The sequence below is a fragment of the Mercenaria mercenaria genome, chromosome 12, assembly GCF_021730395.1.
Source record: "Mercenaria mercenaria strain notata chromosome 12, MADL_Memer_1, whole genome shotgun sequence".
Lineage (NCBI taxonomy): Eukaryota > Metazoa > Mollusca > Bivalvia > Venerida > Veneridae > Mercenaria > Mercenaria mercenaria.
The window spans coordinates 16,551,340-16,571,095 of record NC_069372.1 but is presented as its reverse complement, the minus strand read 5'-3'; the positions used below and the strand labels follow the sequence as shown (position 1 = coordinate 16,571,095).

At 33.5% G+C, this 19,756-nt stretch overlaps 1 protein-coding gene across 2 annotated transcripts in view; it reads right to left on the bottom strand.

The window, feature by feature from the left end:
• Positions 1-19,756, bottom strand: part of LOC123533130 (FACT complex subunit SSRP1-like) — a 299,019-nt gene that overhangs the window by 22,459 nt on the left and 256,804 nt on the right. The window contains exons 1-4 of one of the 2 annotated variants that reach the window (XM_053519297.1): positions 14,341-14,471; positions 1,769-1,856; positions 1,116-1,301; positions 507-612 (exon numbers count right to left, since the gene is read on the bottom strand). The exons of the other annotated variant lie outside the window; for it this stretch is intronic. Coding sequence (XP_053375272.1) covers positions 507-612; positions 1,116-1,301; positions 1,769-1,825 — 349 coding nt within the window. The 5' untranslated portion in view covers positions 1,826-1,856; positions 14,341-14,471. Of the gene's footprint in view, positions 1-506; positions 613-1,115; positions 1,302-1,768; positions 1,857-14,340; positions 14,472-19,756 lie in introns of those variants that run through there. 2 annotated transcript variants of the gene reach the window in all.

Sequence of the window (19,756 nt, the reverse complement as noted above, 5' to 3'; positions counted from 1 at the left end):
CAGACAGATAGACCTGTCTGACAAACAAGAGCTGTCTGTTGACAGCACGCTCCATTATTTGAAGAAATGATAAAAGTAAAGGGTCAAAATATTACTAGAGATTTTCAGAAAAAAGAAAACGAATAGATAAGACAAACAATGTACCTGCTTCTGTGGATTTGGAGGAGTCTTGCACTATATGGAAATGTGTGACCATGATGGTGATGAAGTGTTCAAAGTTTCAAAGCCATATCTCAAACAGTTTAGACAAAATATGGAATGGTATGTGAAATCTAATTGTTCTTATTTATTGTTCTTATTTATTCTTTATGACATGTTTTCGGTCAGACACGTTTCCATTCGGTCTGACCGGTCATTTTGGGTCTTCTGACCAAATGTCAGACAATTCTTAAAACTGAGTCTCTCTTGCCATTACTGACATGACTTTGCTACTTTTCAGACTGGAACTTGGCTATCACCATTGGTAACAAGTTCTGTATATAAGTGAACTCTACCAGCATAATTACCTTCAAATTTAGCTTGTCCCCAGTTCCAGCCTTTAACAGAAAGATCTACTGTCTCAAGCTTGGTGTTGTAATTACGTGATATAAATGAACCCAATTTCTCCTGGTCCTAAAGAAGAAAATTCAAGAGACTAGTGAAGTTTTATCAACAAATACATGATACAGCATGATACACGGCTTTCTCACCAACTGATGTACAACCAAGTATCTTGCCGATAGGTACACAGCTGACTATCTATGACACCAACCAGTACTCCGCTGACTATTTCACCTACCAGTACACAGCCAACTACCTCACCCAATACAAAACTGACTCTCTCAGTAGACTATCTCTGCCTGTAATAACAGTGAGTCAAGCCAGAGCTCAATACATGAACAGAAAGTGGCAATTTACAACCAAAAAAATATATGTAACCTTTCCATCATCAGACTTAAAATTTTACACAATCTTTACACTGGCATGATTATATTTTCTTCTTAAATCATCCGTCCATGGCAAAATTATACCTCACAGTCACACATTCAGAAGAAATCTGTTGTGCACTAAGAAAAAAACTGAACAACTATACACATACATGTACCTACCATCCTCTACCGAAATGTGTAACTTACCACTTCTTTAAAGCCATCAAATCTGTGAATATGTCCACTGTGTAAGACTATTTTGAGACAATAACCTCTGGCCCTCTTCAACCATTTCACCTGGTCTATATCTGTTCCCTGGAACTGGTCTACTTTCCCTGTCTTTGTATTCTTGAACACTATACTGTTACCTTGAAACTTCAAACGACCTGGATTCTGTAAATCAGTCAAATGATTTAACTGAGTCTATATTCAGAGATGTCCACTCCACAGATATTTTTTTAATCTGACTAAATGAACAAAATTTACCTTTAACTGAAAACTAGTGTTCTTTTTCACTTACCTCAACAAAATTTACATGTGTGCAGATTCAAAACAACTTTTCCGAAAACAAGTTGTAGATACAATGTATTCTATTGGAAAATGGGGTGAGGGGTGCTTAAGTCAGCACAGAATGAATTAAATATTTTATGGGCATCCCTGCATCGTGAACGTATTAGTTACCCTAATAACTGATGCATTTAAAACAATGTTTATATCTGTGGAGAGGAAATGTTTAATATGTATAGCTCATTTTGAATATTCTTTAAATCTAAACATTTCACACAGAACTTTAAAGAATTTATATCAGTTGAACATTTACTACAATACAGAAACTTCAAGTTCAAATATACTTTACTTACAAGAGCACCTCGAACCTCCTGAACAACATCAGGATACTCCTGGTAGTCACTACTCATTCTTGTTGTCAAGTCTTATGTTGTGTAAATACTGAAAATGAAAGATTCAAAGGAAATTAGATGTGTGTCCATAGGACACAGGTGTCCCCCATTCCTATCAATGTGTATGGTTTCATGACTCTAGGTGAAACATCTCACAGGCTCTTAATCATTATGTGTATTTTTCACTAAGTGAAGGGCCATATCTCTGGTCTAGCTGAGTGAAATCCAGAAGAGAGCACCAAGTTAACAACTTCAAATGCTATATATTAATCCCCTAATATTTTATGGCTCTAGGTCAAGTACATTTTGATATACAAAAAGGGTCCATAACTGTGGTCTTGCAAAGAGAAAAACTCAGATGCACAATTTCACATGCTGGATAATATTCCTACCAATAAATGTTTCCATGACTCTAGGTAAAATATTTTTTTGAAGGTATACACCACAAACTTTTAAGCACTTTATGTGTATTTTTCACCAAGTCAAGGACCATAAAAAGGTCTGGTTGTGTAAAGTTACAAACAGAACACCTGATGTCAACTTCACATGCTATAAAACAATCCCCTAATGTTTTATGACTCTAAGTCAAACACTTTTTGAGATACTTGCAACACAAACTTGAACGCTCATTAAGAATATTTTTGACAATCAAGGACCATAACTCTGGTTGGACTAAAAGAAATATGGGACAAAATCCCAGCTACGAAACTTCACATGCTGAATAATATTTCTATGTTTCATGACCCTGGGCCAAATACTTTCTGAGTTATGTGCAACACAAATGTTAATGCCCTTTTATGCATATTTTTCATTAAGTCACAGGCCATAACTCATGGCCTGGCTGTGTGAAATCCAAATTAAAACATCAGGAGCATAACTTTCCATGCTGAATAATAATCCTGTGAGGTTTGATGACTCTGGGTCATATACTTTTGAGATATGCACATCACAAATTTGGACAGAAGACAGTCAAGGGCAACTCTTAAGTGCTCACCCAAACATTGGAGGTGGGTGGGGGGGGGGGGGGGGGCATAAAAATTCTACATGAATATTAATGTTTAATTTATTAAAGCAAGTAAATCTGACCTGTATATAATGACTTTGGATTTTTTAAAGTCTTCATTTTATAGGGGTAAGGTTTAGAGGGATGACAACTATAAAATATCAGCTGAGATCATAAAATAATTCATCCCGATAAGCCAAATGAGTAAGGCTATGGTACATGTAGCTCTAACTTATTACAATTTTTGTTAAGAATGCATTGACTTCGGACAAGCAGTGTTGTCATATGAGTTATGACTCACTGGTATAACTACGAAATCGTTAGGAATAGGCACACCTTCAGGCCTCGACACTTTTTCAGTGGTGTCCCAGAGGGCCCCCTACCTGTAGAATTTGGTGTCCCTCACCAATACATGGAATTCAAGTTTGAAAGGATGAAAATGTACTCAACCAAAACTGCTACATCTTAAACCACATTTATTTCTTTTCTTGTTTCGGGTTTAATTCAGCAACATTCTGCAGTCAGGCGTGTAACTGTTTTAAGTTATGTAACCTATTTCAGTTACTTTTTCAAGCATTTTATAACCTGTATTAGTTATAAAATATAGTTAACTCAGGTAAGTTATTCAAAAAAGTCTTTTTGCTGTTCTCACAAAGTGACCTTCAAAGTGAAATTAGTAGCAAACTGTGGTTAATCAAATTCTCTTTTAGTCTGATCATGACCTGATAAGCATAATGGGACGTTAAGAGTTTTATAGCTTTAAAACTTTTGCGTAAAACTTTTTCAGCCTTGTTTAAAAAAATTTACTGCATAGTTGGAAAGATAAAAGTTCAAGGATTCAGGAAATAATTGCATTAGACTAATTCAAAATGAGGAACTGGCGCAGGAGGGCTTTGTAATATCTTATGATAACTGAAACAAGTTATGAAAGTATAAGCAATAACTCAAAAGGGTTATAAACTGCGATAACTTGAAACAGTTACACCCCTGACTGTTCTGTTTTTCAATCTGTAAATTTACAGATCAAGTGTTTGAAAACTGCTAAAATTATAATTAGACACAAAATCGCAGCTTGAAATTAATTGATTTACTTATGGTATGTATAAATAAAGGTCAATTTAACTTTCAGTCATTTCTGTTGACTTTGATTTTTCTTAAAATGCCAAAACAAACTCAGTCAACAAAAATGGCTGAAACCCACAAATGACCTGAATTTATGCATGCTGTAAATAAACCAATTAATTCCAAGCTGTGGTTTTGAGGATAAATGTAATTTCATCAGTTTTCATACACACAATCTGTAAATTTACAGATAATCTGTAAAATTATAATTTATGGAAACAGGCTGATTCGGACCGTGGCTGATTCGGACCAAATATTTTGGCTGATTCGGACCACATACTTTGAATAAAAAAAAAGGGTAAAAGGGTGAAGTTGTGGGGTAGGGTGGGGGGGGGGGTGCAGAGGATGCATGATCAGTGGTGGGCATGACTGGGCGGAGGAGTGAGGTGGGGAATGGTACAACTTGCATGTTGATAAATAATCATGAAAGGTTTGAAAAAAATCTAAAATAAGAAATGAAAAAAAAAAAAATGTTTTTGTAGGGGGGGGGGGGGGGGGGGGGGGGGGGGGGGGGGGGGGGAGGGGGTGTGACCAAGGCAAGTGGGTGACCAGGTGTGGGTGCGCAACTTCACATGTTTATAATTAATGTTCACAGAAGAGAATGAAAGAAATTTAATGAAATTCTGCCAAATGGTAAATTTGTTATGTACAAATATGTGGATTTTTAGAAACTTAAAGGGCAATAACTCAAGTTAGAAAAGAAACCTGTTCGAAACTGTGTGCGCACAACCATATTATAGTGCTCTAAATTCTGTTAAAGTTTCATAGTTCAAGGTCAAATATATCAAAAGTTATGATGCAGAAATTGCCATATCTATAGATCTATAGTACCCTATATAGTTAACACTGGAAACTTCTAAGGGCCATAACTCTGGCGTTACTTAGGCAATCTGTCTGAAACTTGATGGGCCCCATAACCTCGTAGTGGTGAACATGTATATGAAGTTTGTTTAAAAAAATTTGAATAAGGATTTTTTTTTTTTTTTTTTTTTTTTGGTGTGTGTGTGTGGGGTGGTGGGGGTCGGGGGATAGGGAGGGATGTAATCAAGGTAAGGGGGTGACCAGGTGTGGGTACACAACTTCACATGTTTACAATAAATTTTCATGGAAAAGAATGAAAGAAATTTAATGAAATTCTACCAAATGGTAAGTTTGTTATGTACAAATATGTGGATTTTTATACAATTAAAGGGCAATAACTCTTAATTTACAAATAAATCCGAACGAAATTGTGTGTAAACAACCACATTATGGTGATCTAAATTCTGTTTAAGTTTCATAGTTCTAGGTCAAATATATCAAAAATTATGATGCAGAAATTGCCATATTTATAGTACCCTATATAGTTAACACTAGAAATTTCTAAGGGCCATAACTCTGGTGTTACTTGGGCAATCTTGACTGAAACTTGATGGGCCGCAAGAACTCATAGTGGTGAACAGGTATATGAAGTTTTAAATAAATATTCCCAACCATTTCCTAGATATGGCTCCGGACGGAAAGACGGACAACGCCAAAACTATATCCCTCAGACTTTCGTCGGGGGATAATAAGAATTTATCATGTCAGTGGTTGTTTGTCATTCTCCCACACAAGAGGTTTACCATAGCTAATTAGTGATACAAAATTTGTCCTAAAAGATGTCATCTGACAATATAAATGACATTTAAAAGAATCGCAATAGTTTGCAGTTAGGATAACAGGTTTATATAAGTTCAAATGTTTATTTGTTGGAAGAACATTAGATATCTACATTAAAAATTTATATCACTATTTTCTAATATCCAGCTGAAAAGAGACAAATTTCTATTTAACTGGTTTCTATGATCATAACTAATATGATTAACCCTGGAACAACTGATACGTAGTATTAAAATTTAGACCTTCCTGGATTAACCGTATAACAGAAATATTTTAGTTATATAATTAATTCTCCTCATCTTGTGCTGTAGAAGACGTATTTCTTTTTCTTGCATACCAGACGGGGATTTCCAGTATTTTTACCAGTGCTGGAAGATGACTCTCGTGCTGTAAATGACGTAAAACGAACTACATTTTTGTAGAAGATTTATGTAATAATTTATATTTTATTTCATAATACGGAATAAAAATCCAATACATTGACAGTTCCTCTTTGTTCCTGATAGCATATTTCTTGATTCAAAAAATGTTATTTTATCAAAAAATCGTAACATTACGCTGCAACTGATAAAACAAAACTGGAACTAGACAGTTTCCCTTGAGGCCAGATATTCCCATCTGCACTACAACCAGTAAAAAGCCTTATATTCTTTAACAGAATAAAAACATGCCAAATTGAGCTTTAATTTTATTGTAGTCTAAGAATTGTAACAAACTGATATTACATTCAGGAATTATGGATTATCATTAATGCAAACAATTGACATTGTGTTAATAACTTAATAGAACATAAAACTTCATACAAAGAATCTGTAATACCAGGTATTGCCATTAATCATGTTAACACTTCTTTTATTTTTATGGGGCACTGTTGGTTTATCAAGAGAACTCTGCCTTTTAGATAGCAACTAAATTCACACTGTTTTTTTATTAATTGTGATGTCCATTTTCTCTTTACAAAGGTAAGTTTTAAAAGAATTTTTCTAAGTTTGCTATTAAGTATAAATACTGACACGTCTGACTTGATGTTGCACCCACATAATCTAAATGCGCTCATACCATGAATGTGACGTTACACAGGATTAATATGTATTTTTAAAACTATTTGTTACGTGTACATGAACTGAAAAGAAACTTTGCATTCCCGGATTCAGACAATTGTATTAGAGAAACGAATTGACAGCAAAGGCATGATCGTTGGGGCCCATAGCGCCGACTGTATAATATGCTGGACTAGTGGCCTCTGATGCATTTTGGGACTAGATTCTGTACACCCAAAGATTTTTCTGTCGTCAGTCTAGTCTTGACATATTTGAAGAAATGATTTGATCTTGTTCATTTATTCCAAACATTTAAAAACATTTGCCTTTGTTCATAACTTACATAACAAAAGGCTAAAGAGCAAAACCGTCAGGCTTACAGTCAAAACTGAAAATATCAAAAAGAAAAATGAATGCAGAAATAAGATTCTGTATGACTAGGTTTTCCCCTAGACAAGCTTACTGTCGCTGAGTGGCTGCTTTTTAATTTCTGACTTTTGCAGCCACCGCGACAAGCCAAAGTATGTCAAAAACCTGGGATCTGCTGCGAGCAAAATTTGCTCGCATCTCAAATACATGAATGGAAATTGTTAAACACTATGAAATATATACCATGTCCACGAAGAAAGAACCTTTTTCTCGCGATCTGCACCGATGATATTCTTGAAATACACAGCATTACCTTATACCAGCCATAAATCCACAGCTACCCCGCAATATTGACCTTGTTTTTCAGCCATGATATTTTATGATGCGTTGTTTTGATCCTTATCGACCAATCAGAAAACGCGCACCTTACAGCATTTACATTTCAAGTATTGGAGAATCTGTGGAAACCTGTACGCTGAATTCTCGTTTTTTACGTCATTATGAATTTAAAAGAAATGAACACGAAATATGATGTATACTGTGTTGTTTATTATCTAAAGCGTATGAACAACATACAGAAAAATATATATATACATAAAAACAGCCTAGAGAATATAAAAAGTCACTTTGTCTACGTGTGCAAACTTCACGGTGTGTATTTAAAGTTACTGTACATATTTTTTCCAGAACGGCCCTCTCAAACAATTTTCAATTCCCGTGATTGTTTTCATGTCACTGTCAGTAAAATAGTTTACTAAACTTCTTGCGTAGGCAAATATTAAGACCAGTTAAGTAGGGTCGACATGTGCGTATTTATTGAAATGCTCAAAACCGGAGGAGCTTACAGCCGTGTCGTCCTGGGAAGAAGTAACATGGTTTCAGACTTGAGAAGAGATCACACGTTTCACCGTATTACACCTTCATTTTTTTAACTAAGTTAGTTCTGAATTTTTGAGGGAATTCAATAAAATATTTTCATAAATAATTTACTTACGAGAAGAATAAAAAAAAAAAACGTTCGCGCAAAAATATTTTATACGAGATTGAAATTCTGCAAGCGCGCGGGAAATTTCATTAGATCTACCGTATTTCCTTTGATAACTTGAAAGTGTTATCAATGTATGTCTCTAATCAACTTGATTTTATATTGTTGACTGTATAATGTATGATGGTGACACATGTTACTAATGTACTAACTAACGGACCTTAACAAACGAGCTCCTTTCTGTTGTACAGTAGCGGAAACTTCCCGATCGGGAAATTATTTATGGGTTTTTCCCTACTTCCCGAACAGGAAACTTGTTACTTATTATAGTAACATGCTTCCCGTTCTGGAAGTAAAACCACTTTATTTTATGTAGGTTCATTAAAAATGCCCGGTGCATCAGACTATACATGAGATCTCGAAATTGAATATGCCATATTGAACTTAAAGGAAATATCTAGATTTCTACAGTTCAGAATTTTTTTAAATGCCTTAGTATTTTTTTAATTTCACATTGAATCTGCCCTTTTTCTGAATGAACTGCAAAAAAGTAGAGTTTCCCGATTTGGAAACCAAACTTCCCGATCAGGAAATTCTTCTTCTTTTCGTGGTACATCTTTTTATCATTCTACCTAAATGAAATATCGCGACAGACGAAGTCATAAGAACCAGAAGAAACATTCCAAAGGGAGATCTGAAAAAAACTTGATAAACTCAAAGAAGTATAAAGTACTTTATATTTTTATAGCTCTTTGATAAACTACATAAAATAGAATATCACAAAACTAGTGTCATATTGCAAAGGCTGTGTCTCCTACATTGAAAACTTTAAAACTATTATACAGAATGCAAAGAAAATAGATCAAGCAACACAGACCGATATTATTGAACACATGTATGTGTACAGGTACATTTTTACCTTAATTGATGCCAAATCTTTCAGTAATAAATTCACAGTATCTAGTTTGATACAAAGTGATATTTAGAAATACCAAAAGCAGGACGATATTCGATGCTAGATGTTTTTCAATGTAAAATTCTGATTTTGTTCACGAGGGATACATAATGCTTTTCCAGACTGTTTGTATTCTTCACATGAACATTTTACAAAAAAAAAATCAATTGTCAAGGTGATACAAAATGTATTTTTCAAATTGAAATTTTTTGAAAAACTTAAGAAATTCGAAAAAGTAGCTTTAAGGCAACTGACATGGAAACAGTATGACATATACTATCATAAGCTAGAACCAAAAATATTATTAAATTAAAGTCTGTTCTTTAGCTTACTTATTATACATGATAATATAACAATACTTGTATTGCAAAACATAACGATAAAATATGAAAGGGGTTTACTTATAATGACATAGAAATAGCAGTGACAAGTCCCTATAAGCTCATGGTTTGGTTTCAGAGTATTATATTGTTTTGGAATACTAGTTTTGATAGGAACAGAGATATTTGACTTTTAAAAAACTTTAATCAAGGGTGACGCCATCGCCAACTCTACTTTTTTCTTTTAAAAATCGAGCTAAAGATTAGAACCAATACTGACAGACAATTAACCTTGTGCTGTTTGATATTGTAACAAAACTGGGGCCATAAGATGCATCTACCTGAAACTGTAAATCTGTCCAAATGCAGCACATGCTCTTACAGTATTTTGTGTTTTTACTGTGTCAGATGTGATACCTTCAAGAAAAGATGTAACTACTTTGTTTCTTTCACTTTTATATTTATCAAAATCAAAGTTAATCAAGGACTCTATGTCTCTATTAATAGCTGATACAGAATTACAATCTCTTAATATGTCTTCCTTTTCTGCACACCCAAATGCAAAGGTGACAAATGCTCTTTTAGACTGTTTTAAACCTAAGAGAAGTAAAAAAAATATGACTTCAGTCTTCAAAAAGTTATTTACTATCAAAGTCTACACCAATCCACATAACTCTGATTTGACTTATGATATAGTTATTCTCCTTTTTAACTTTAAAGTTTTTGATAAAGTCAAATATCTCTGTAACTATCAAAGTTTTTGACTTGAAACTTACAATAGGTATTTACTGTCAAAGTCTAAACCAGAAAACAATCCTCATAACTTGAAATTTGCCAGAGTTAGGCACCTTTTTAACTTTGATTTTGTTGTGTAAAAGTTTTTGATGAAGTCAGATATCTCTGTTACTATCAAAGATCAAAATAGTTTTTTTGCTATTAAAGTCTACACCAGGAGAAACAATCCCCATAACACTGATTTGAATTTTTATAGAGTTATGCCCCTTTTTAACTTAGATTTTTTTTTTTGGTAAAAGTTGTTGATGAAGTCAAATATCTCTGTTACTATCAAAGATTTTGACTTGAAAATTAAAATAGTTTTTTACTATCAGAGTCATCACTAAGAGAAACAATCCTCATAACTCTGATTTGAATTTTGACTGTTAAAATTTGTACTTGCAAAACCCTAATTCAGAGTCAAGCACTGACAAAAGTTGAGCATGCTGTCTTATGGACAGCTCATGTTATTCATCTGGGGCCGTATTCATAAAGCATCTTATAAGTATAAGTACAAGAAATTAATTGTTTACTTAAGTATTACTTAGGTTAGAAATTTATTTTACTTAAGTATATTTGTTATTCATAAAACAACTTGATAAGTAATTCTTGTTTTTTTTATTGTGGACGAAAACATTAAAAAAAACAACAACATTAATTTCAGACAGATACAACATGCACAATTATGTTTAAAGTGCTTTTATCTGAAAACAACACTTTAATCGTACTCACAACGCTTTTGTATTTTCTGACTTAAGTTATTTCTTACGTATCTTAAGTTTTAGCTGTTTTATGACTAGAACTTAAGTTTTTACTTAGACTTAAGTTGAAATCACCCAAACTTAAGTAAAATCTTAAACTTAAGTCAAAACTTATACTTAATATGCTTTATGAATACGGCCCCTGGTTGCTATCTTACGTTAATGAAGTGGCTGACATCACAGGGAACTTAGCAACTGAAATTTCTTCTGTCTTACTGTATAGGAGCCTTTGACAATGATCAAATAGTTGGAAAAACATGGTTAATTAAAACTGATACCAAAGTTAATGCAATATTATTTTGTGCAGTAGATTTGAATTCAGAACAACAGTATGTAGTGAAAACTTATAAAAACAAGAAGGTGTAAAGAACAAAACAGGCCAGTATTATGATTCAATTTATGACCCACATTATGAATATTTGTACATTGTTTTCAGCAAAGAAGATTATTTCTGAAGAGCAGAGATCCGCATTTTGTTGAATTCAATTTCTCTGATAGTATTGAAAATGATAAAAACTGAACAACAGAAAAGTAAAGAAATAACATGTGTATTATGTAGTAACACATACAAGAGATCTTAAAAAGATATAGTTGGGATTTTCTAAAACTACAAAAATGGCCGTAATTCTGACAAAATGCAGATTAGAGTTATGGTTCTTGGACTATATAGTCCCTAATGATCGATGATAAACAAGTGTGCAAAGTTTCAAAACTGTAGCTCTTATAGTTTTTGACCTAAACAAAAAATTTAACCAAGAAACTAAAATTTTCCAAGTACAATAAAGGGCAATTATTTTATCAAAATGCATATCAGAGTTGTGGTTCTAGGCATACATAGTCCCCTAATGTGCAAAGTTATAAAGCTGTAACCCTTACAATGTTTGAGAAAAAGTGGACCTAAACAAAAATTTTAACAAACGCAGACACCAACGCCAACCATCAAGTGACGACAATACCTCATAGAGTTTTAAAAAAAACAAAAACAGACGAACTAAAAGGAGAAAGAAATACATTTACGTCAGAAACTATGCTGCAGTCACACAACACAAGATCTTGGAATGTATCTAAAGTAAATATTCAAATAATTGATCCACTGCCTTTGAACCCAAACTCATATGAGTCTGTTAAAATCCTGGGGCACCAGACACATCAAATTACAGGATCACAACTCCCTGAAAACTAGAAATTTGAAATAATTGCTTTTTATAACAAAATAAAAGAATACATTTTCTGAATATCTGCTTTCAGTTTCCTGATTGTGAAGTAACTTAAAGGCTAGGTTTCCCGATCAGGAAGTTAGGTTTCCAATTCGGGAAACTCTGATTTTAAGCAATTTCTGAAGAAAATGGTCAATTTCACTGTCAAATAAAACATTCAATAAGACATTTAAAAAAATTGTGAACGGTAGAAATTTAGATATATCATTCAAGTTTAATGTGGCATATTTAAGTTGCAGATCTTGTGTATATTCTCGTGCACCGGCAATTTTAAATGAAATGGGTCAAAAACTTGCGATATTGCTTCCCAAACGGGAAGCATGTTACTATAAAAAGTAACAAGTTTCCTGTTCAGGAAGTAGGGAAAAACCCATAAATGATTTCCCGAACGGGAAGTTTCCCCTACTGTTGTACATGGGCACAGTAATACTGTCCATACTTGCATATTTTAGTTTTTTCTTCAGATAACAAAATCAAATAACTATGCGTGGTTATATTTCTTATAAATATCATGACTTACAAATTATATATTTCGCATAATATGCGTATCTTTTGTAAATCGGCATAGTGACTATATTTAAAGAAAACTTGCGACATTCAATATTTCGCCAACAATGCGTTGTTAGAAGTCGTTTTTTCATTATTAATTAAAAAAATAATTATTTTGTTGTCCGAAGATTTACTGAAGTAAAACTTATTGCAAACGAGATGTCAATTAATTTGCAAACAAATTCAGCTTAAAAAGACTTACTATATCAATTTGCACCCCTGTTGCAATTATCGGTAATCTATTTGATTGTGACAGACGATTAATTACAATTATCTAATATTCAAAACGTAATAAAAATTATTTAGAATAAATAAAAAAATCTATGCTTCGAACTTTCCGAAGAATTTGCCGATTTGGAATCGGTCTTGTAACCGGTATCAATACATTATTTAACTAAAAAAGCATGTGACGGGTATTAAAAAATATTTCAAAGTAAACCAGAGTAGTCAAGATGATGATCAGAAATAAACATTTATTTCTTGGAGATATCTACTCTTACGTCGCGAACACCATTTCCGTAAATCTCGTATACAGAATTAACTTTTAATAAACTTCTCTCAGTTATTTTTTTCTGATTGAACAGGGTTATAGATCGTCCAAAAAATAATTAAAACAGTTGTTTATATAAGAGAAGTTTAGGTAATTTGAGTTCATATTTCCCTTAGGCTCGCCGATTTTCAATTTGTTATAAAAACGTTTTGTGTGCATATATTTCATTTTTCTATTGTATTTCAATTATTCATATTATATACGAATGAATTTTGTCATAAAGCCAACAAAAATACCATTTACTTAAAAAAAAACGGGTACGTTACGGTTATGGAAATTTCCTGGCACTCACCGAATTTCAATCTCGCATATGACCATTTTGCGCGAACGTACTTTATTTTCGTTTCAAAAATCAATTATTTTTATTATACGTTTGTATGTGGTTAAATTCAGTCATAAACCCTGCAAATAAAACATTTATTAAAGAAAAACAAAACAAAGCAAAACATAATGAAAAAAAAAAGAAGAAATTGACCGGTTCACCGGTAGGGCGATTTGACGCGGTACATATTTCACCACAGTTGGGCGGTTGTTTACATAGGATTTCAGCTAACGTGTTTCATTTTGAAACTAACATTTTTTTTACCGATTTACTTATAGAAACAAGCAAGATTATCTGGTATTCGTCTGTATTTATTATGTATAACAAGTAGAGTGCAGAAAAATGTGAAAATTTGGTGTTAAATGCAAACTTCATAAAACTCAATTTCCACTCGGTTTTTGGCTAGTTTGGTCCGACGTTACAGTTTGACCGTCACAATATAAAACAAACTGTATACGTCGGATTAGTTCGACTAGGTTTTCCCCGTCAGATAGGCAGCGCCTAATTTCATATTATATTGATTAAAAGATGTGTTGATATATAAATTTACAGGTGATATATTGATTTATATATGATCTGTTAATTACTGTGTGTGCTCTACCTGTTCTAATTTATATTCCATTCTCCTAGACCTGGTAATTTACGCTGTCGTTACTGACAATAGGTATCCTGGAGGAACACCCAGCTTTTATGAATTGGTGTCCCTCATTAGAATTTGGGGTCCTCGGGAACCCGGGACATTGTTAGTGTCAAGCCCTGCACCTTGGAAAATGTCAACATGGTCTTCAAGATGGCGGGAAAGTACTGACAAACGCAATAATACATTCCGTTATAATGTCATGAAAGGACAAAGGCATCATCATACAGAATTTAATAAGCAGGTTACTACTCATACATCTGACAATATTACAATACAATTTTTTACCCGTTTATTTCTCAAATTTGTTTATTTATGTGCAGTCCTATCCTAGTTATTTTTTTTTTCTAATCACCATCACACAAGAGCTTGTTCCTCCTAATGCCCATACCGTACCCGTACCGTACATCCTGATTCGCTAAAGGTTAGAGACCACCAATTGTTTTCCCATAGACTTACATTGTAACATTATGCTGTGTACGGCCTTCCATAGATCGAAACATGTATATCTAATTACAAGTTTTTCAAGAACTATCTTAGTTCTACCAAAATATCGGACGAAAAACATATGAATAGTGATACTTTATTTAAGTAATTTTCGTGTGAATGAGATGACCCTCTGTTTACATCATTGACATGGCGGGAGAAATTCGTTTGATAAAACTTTTTTTCAATACACATAAAATGTAGCAAATTTTGTCAAAATGTATAAAATACTGTAAATGAAGTGAAAAAATATCAATTTTGAAAAAATAATCACTTCCTGGGTTTGTTTATATGACTGACCAATCAGAACGCACACATGTTACCTTATTCCCAGGTATACACTTACCTCATTCCCAGTAAGTTCCCTGTATTTTTTTGAATTGGTGGTCTCTGACCTATAGTCTGAGCACAACTAAATCCGGTCGTTCCTTATTTCATATAAAATCCACTTATTTATTAAACGTTTTTTTTTCGACATTTTCTATATCAGATTTTCAGAGACCTATATTCTCATACTGGTACTGATGATAAACCCGGACAGATGATAAAGTCGACCGCCTTGGAATTATTCGATTGCAATATTGAACACACCGTCTTATAGCAACCACTTACAACACCAACTGGTGTAAACAAAAACAAAATTGGTAAATATTCTTTATAAATAAATGACTTACATTTATCTGTATCAAAAATATTTATCCAAAATTACTGGGGAAGAGGGTGTTTTTTGCGCATGCTCACCGTCAACACATGAAGGCCTGACATTGGGTCACTTTTCATTACTTGATCCGGAATGACTGTTGCAGCATTTTTGGGAATGTTTCAATATAATACTATGAAGAAAATTTTGGAAATGACAAAGTGGTTGAATTTATCATCAGTCAACGTTCGTACAGTCCCCATTTTACATACCCCTTTCGGGGCCTCACTTCGTGTGAGTTTCTTACTAAATATAAATCTGAATTATGTAAAGTTTTCAGCAAATGTTAAGCTTTATTTTGATACCACCCATTGATAACAATTTGCAGAAATAAAAAAGTTACGGGTAAAAAAAAACTCATTTTCTGTCCGGGTTATTCATCAGTACCAGTAAAGAACTATATCGCTACTATAGATAAAGAAAAAGGGGTGTTAACTTCTATATATGAAAGCTACACTTCATTAAATACAACCCTGCTGCGCTGTATTTACTCCTTTTCGTAAATTTCAATGTCTCTTTTCTTGACATAAAATTCTTACAACTAAAACTATCCATCTTGATTTCAGTAAAGCCTTCAACAAGGTCAGCTACTTAAAACTGTTATAAAAGCTTTAAGAACATGGAGCTTCTGACCAAACTGTATCTCGGATCCGGTCATTCCTAATAGGTAGATTCCAGTAAGTAGTACAGTAACTCATCCAAGGGATCTGTTTTGGGGTCCGTTCCCTTCCTACTTTTGGCCTCTTTATTTGCAGATGAGACAGTCATCTTCCTCACTGTTAATTTCCACTGTGGGCCATGGAATTTAATCCAAGTAAATGCAAACAGGCAGCAGACAGCCCACTGAATCCCCTTAAAATCTTTTGGTTTCTTAGTCATAACAGTACTCCTGATGGCATCAACATATCTATGACGGCATTTCAGCTATTCGTCCTATGGGCGATCACGCCATCATCCAACTAAGTAAACGTCATTGAAAATAACCGTCGTTAACCCATACCAATACCACGGGTCCTTACCTGTATCTTTATTCTTGTAACTAATTACAGTTGTCATAAATCTATGATATTCCTGTACAATTCTGTACTAGTAATTGCTTGCAGATGTGAAAATTTATCAGGCACTATTGTAAAAGTGTTTGCTGAACTTTTGCAAATTCTATTGTTCATTAAGTGCCTTCTGAATTCGTTACTTGTTGTAATTGTTTGATCGTGGTATGCTATTTTCCTACATGTTATTATCTATGGGGGATAGTCATTAGAATCAAGGTCCAGAATTAACTAATTCATCTGATTTAAATCTCACCAATACATTTTTGCATGTAAAGTCTACTACTACAGGTATATCAAACTATCTTTCTTATATTCATGTTCAGAGCATATACTTAAAATGAACTCAATATTTTAAAACAAACTGTCTAAATTCGACCTATTGACTGTTGAATCTGACAGCATAATGTGGCTTTCACTTCATAAACCTGAACGTAAAGATCGTGCTGCCGACCCTCATGGAAGCGACATTTTATATATGAAATAATCACATTATTTGCACAGATCTGACCTAGACAACAATCATTTTGAATGCGTATGGCTCTAAAACAGATGTTCTCTTTTCGGAGATTTTTATCGTGGTGACCTAAGCTATAATACCTTTTGTCCAGTTTCAAATAGTATCAATATCACAACAAAACAAATTCGAACAACTGGCTGATGAGTCAACACACCCCGGAGAAGACGGTGGAAAAAAAGTCCAAACTTTCCATATCCTTATTTTCAGCCTTCGTAAATTTAGCAAATATAAAAATATGCTTTGACAGATTTTAAAATATGAAACTTCTAACGCTCCTTCAGCAGTTTCGGCAATATCTTTCAAAATACTCATATTTTGTTCTTTCATTTCATTCAGACGAACATAAATAGTTTATTATCTAACTTCACAACTAATACCTTAAACTGGTAAATAAACAACAGATATGCAGTTTGTGTGTATCTGTCTGTGGGTGGGTGGCAGGGGGAGGTGCAGTAACAACAGGTTTCACTTTAATACCTCGACAGAAAAAGAACAGGATAAGACCCATGGGTTAATTTAAAGAAACTGCCATCTTTAAGGCTTTTTCATAGGCCTGTTGCAAGTAGCATACATTGACCTAAAGAAATGAATGCCAAAATTTCACTATTCAAACGAATTTTAGAAAGAATGCGTTTCTTCATCATGTTTATGTTTGTCTGTTAATATTATGGTTTTACATGCATTAATTTGTGTGCTCAGGTGTCGTGCAAGTGTATAAATATACACATACCCCTCTTTCCATGTGTAGTGCTGTTTGGCGGCTTGGCTACATATTCTATTAGACTTTTGTCCTTATATTTTACTGGACGGTACAAAGTCCATAAACACTTCTAGTAAACAATACAAAATAAAATATAAGAAATGATTTTTTTGCTGCAAGGTTTTCTTCCTGACTTACATATAGCAAGTTTACAGAAAACAAAAATGTTTGGTATTACTGCGAGATAATTACGTCACCTAGCGCAGGTGCAATCCATAACTAAACTGTACCATATATACAATCTCGCAAGCTCCTCACAGAGGTTACCTTCCCTTGCGTTCATTATAACCGCTGCATTCACAAGGTATACCACATAACAATGAGAAAGTCACATGTCACTGCAAATAAATAAACATTAATATCAATGATTAAAGTACACTTTCCAATAAAAATCATGGAGCACTGTACCCTTTAGGTTCAAAATTTATCTAGAGCTTTGGGTTGTGATATATGTTTTTATTATTATTATTATTATTATTATTATTATTATTCACTATTTTTCTGTTCTGTTCTGTTAACCAAATCTGGTTAAAACAACACGTGATTGCAGCGGGAGTTTCTCCAATTAACGCTACAATAGGCTACTGAGACTCACGTTCACCAATCAGGGCCTTGCTTTCAACATTTTCAAAGTGAAAATAGGAGTTTAAAAATTCTACAGCCAACTTTTGATACGTGAATATCACGTACGGGTTTATAATTCTAATAAGAAAGCTTATAGAAACACGTGAGAATTAGTTTTTTCCCCTTATTTTTCCATTCAAATTTGAAAAGCATTTGTAAGGGGTACCAGAGGTAAACTGCCTTTATTATCAAGCTTTATATGTATTCATCGATAAGCATGTGTTCCTCTGTGGTGTATTGGTGAAGAAGGCATGGACATATTTATTGCCGCGGCGACCCGGTTTCGATTCCAGACTCGGGCGTGATTTTTTCTTGATTTCACATTGTTAAAGTTCTAATGTTCATATAGACTAGCATCAGTCGTTAGAGTTTTTCAAAACAAATATCTCTACCATTAACTTTTTAATAGCACTTTCTGGGAAAAAAAAATACAATATCTCTTATACCTGACTCTAACGACTGGACAAATGAGCCCTGAATCATCATGAAAAGCGAAAATCATTGTAAATTTGTTTATGATGTTACATTTGACTGACTCCAGTGCCGTGGATCAGAGAATCCTTAATGACCTTCACAGTCTGTATAACAAAGTGCTTGTCAATGGATACCTTTTAATACCAGATGAATACAAGAGGTGTTAATCAACTTTACGTTAAAGAAAAACTTTCATAATTGTATAATCTTTAAAATGTAAATACATGTAAAATATACAAATGTATATGAGCAATCTTTAAACCATGAAAAAGAGTTGAATTATTTAAAACAAGAAAATAATAAAAGTTTATTGTTATATAAAAAAAGTCATGCTTTAGAAAGTTACAGTATCATTACTGATTTTGGTGCTCCTAACGTTCAACCCTGATTATTGGGGAAAAACACGTTTTCCTTTTTTATCTTACCTTATGGTACATCAATTTATAAATATGCAAAATTATAGAAAAACCTGTCTACTAGAAATGATTATAAAACATCTTTAGTGGGAGAAAGTTAATCAAATAGTGAAAACAATAACTGGTTTAGTAAGTTACTAAACCAGTTATTGTTTTCACTGTGTGATTAACTTTCTACTGTAACTTTCATGATATACTTTAATCATACTTCTGCACTATGTACTTTCAAGTGAGGCCTCCATGGCCGAGTGGTTAAGGTCGCTAACCTCAAATCACTTGCTTTTCACTTCTTAAGGTTCGAAACCTCACATAATGTGTTTGAACTATTCATGAATGTAAAACAGTCCAGGCGGCTCATGGAATGTTGGTGGGTATACTCTAGTGTCTGTCCATGCCTGGAACAATGCCTGGAAGTGCACCTAGGGTCTTCCTTTACAATTAAGTGCAACCATATGATCTACACTGAGACAGCCTGACTCTAAGCCAGCCATCCAACTTCCAAAAAAATAAAATAAAGAGAAAAATACTAAAAACTAGTAATATAAACAATAATGAATAACTGACCACATCATCTGTTAATTTCAAAGTGTTTCTTTAATTTATACTAATGAAGTCTGCGTAAGACTTTGAAAGAAAGAAGATGTTTAATTATTTACAAGTATATAGTTTATTAGC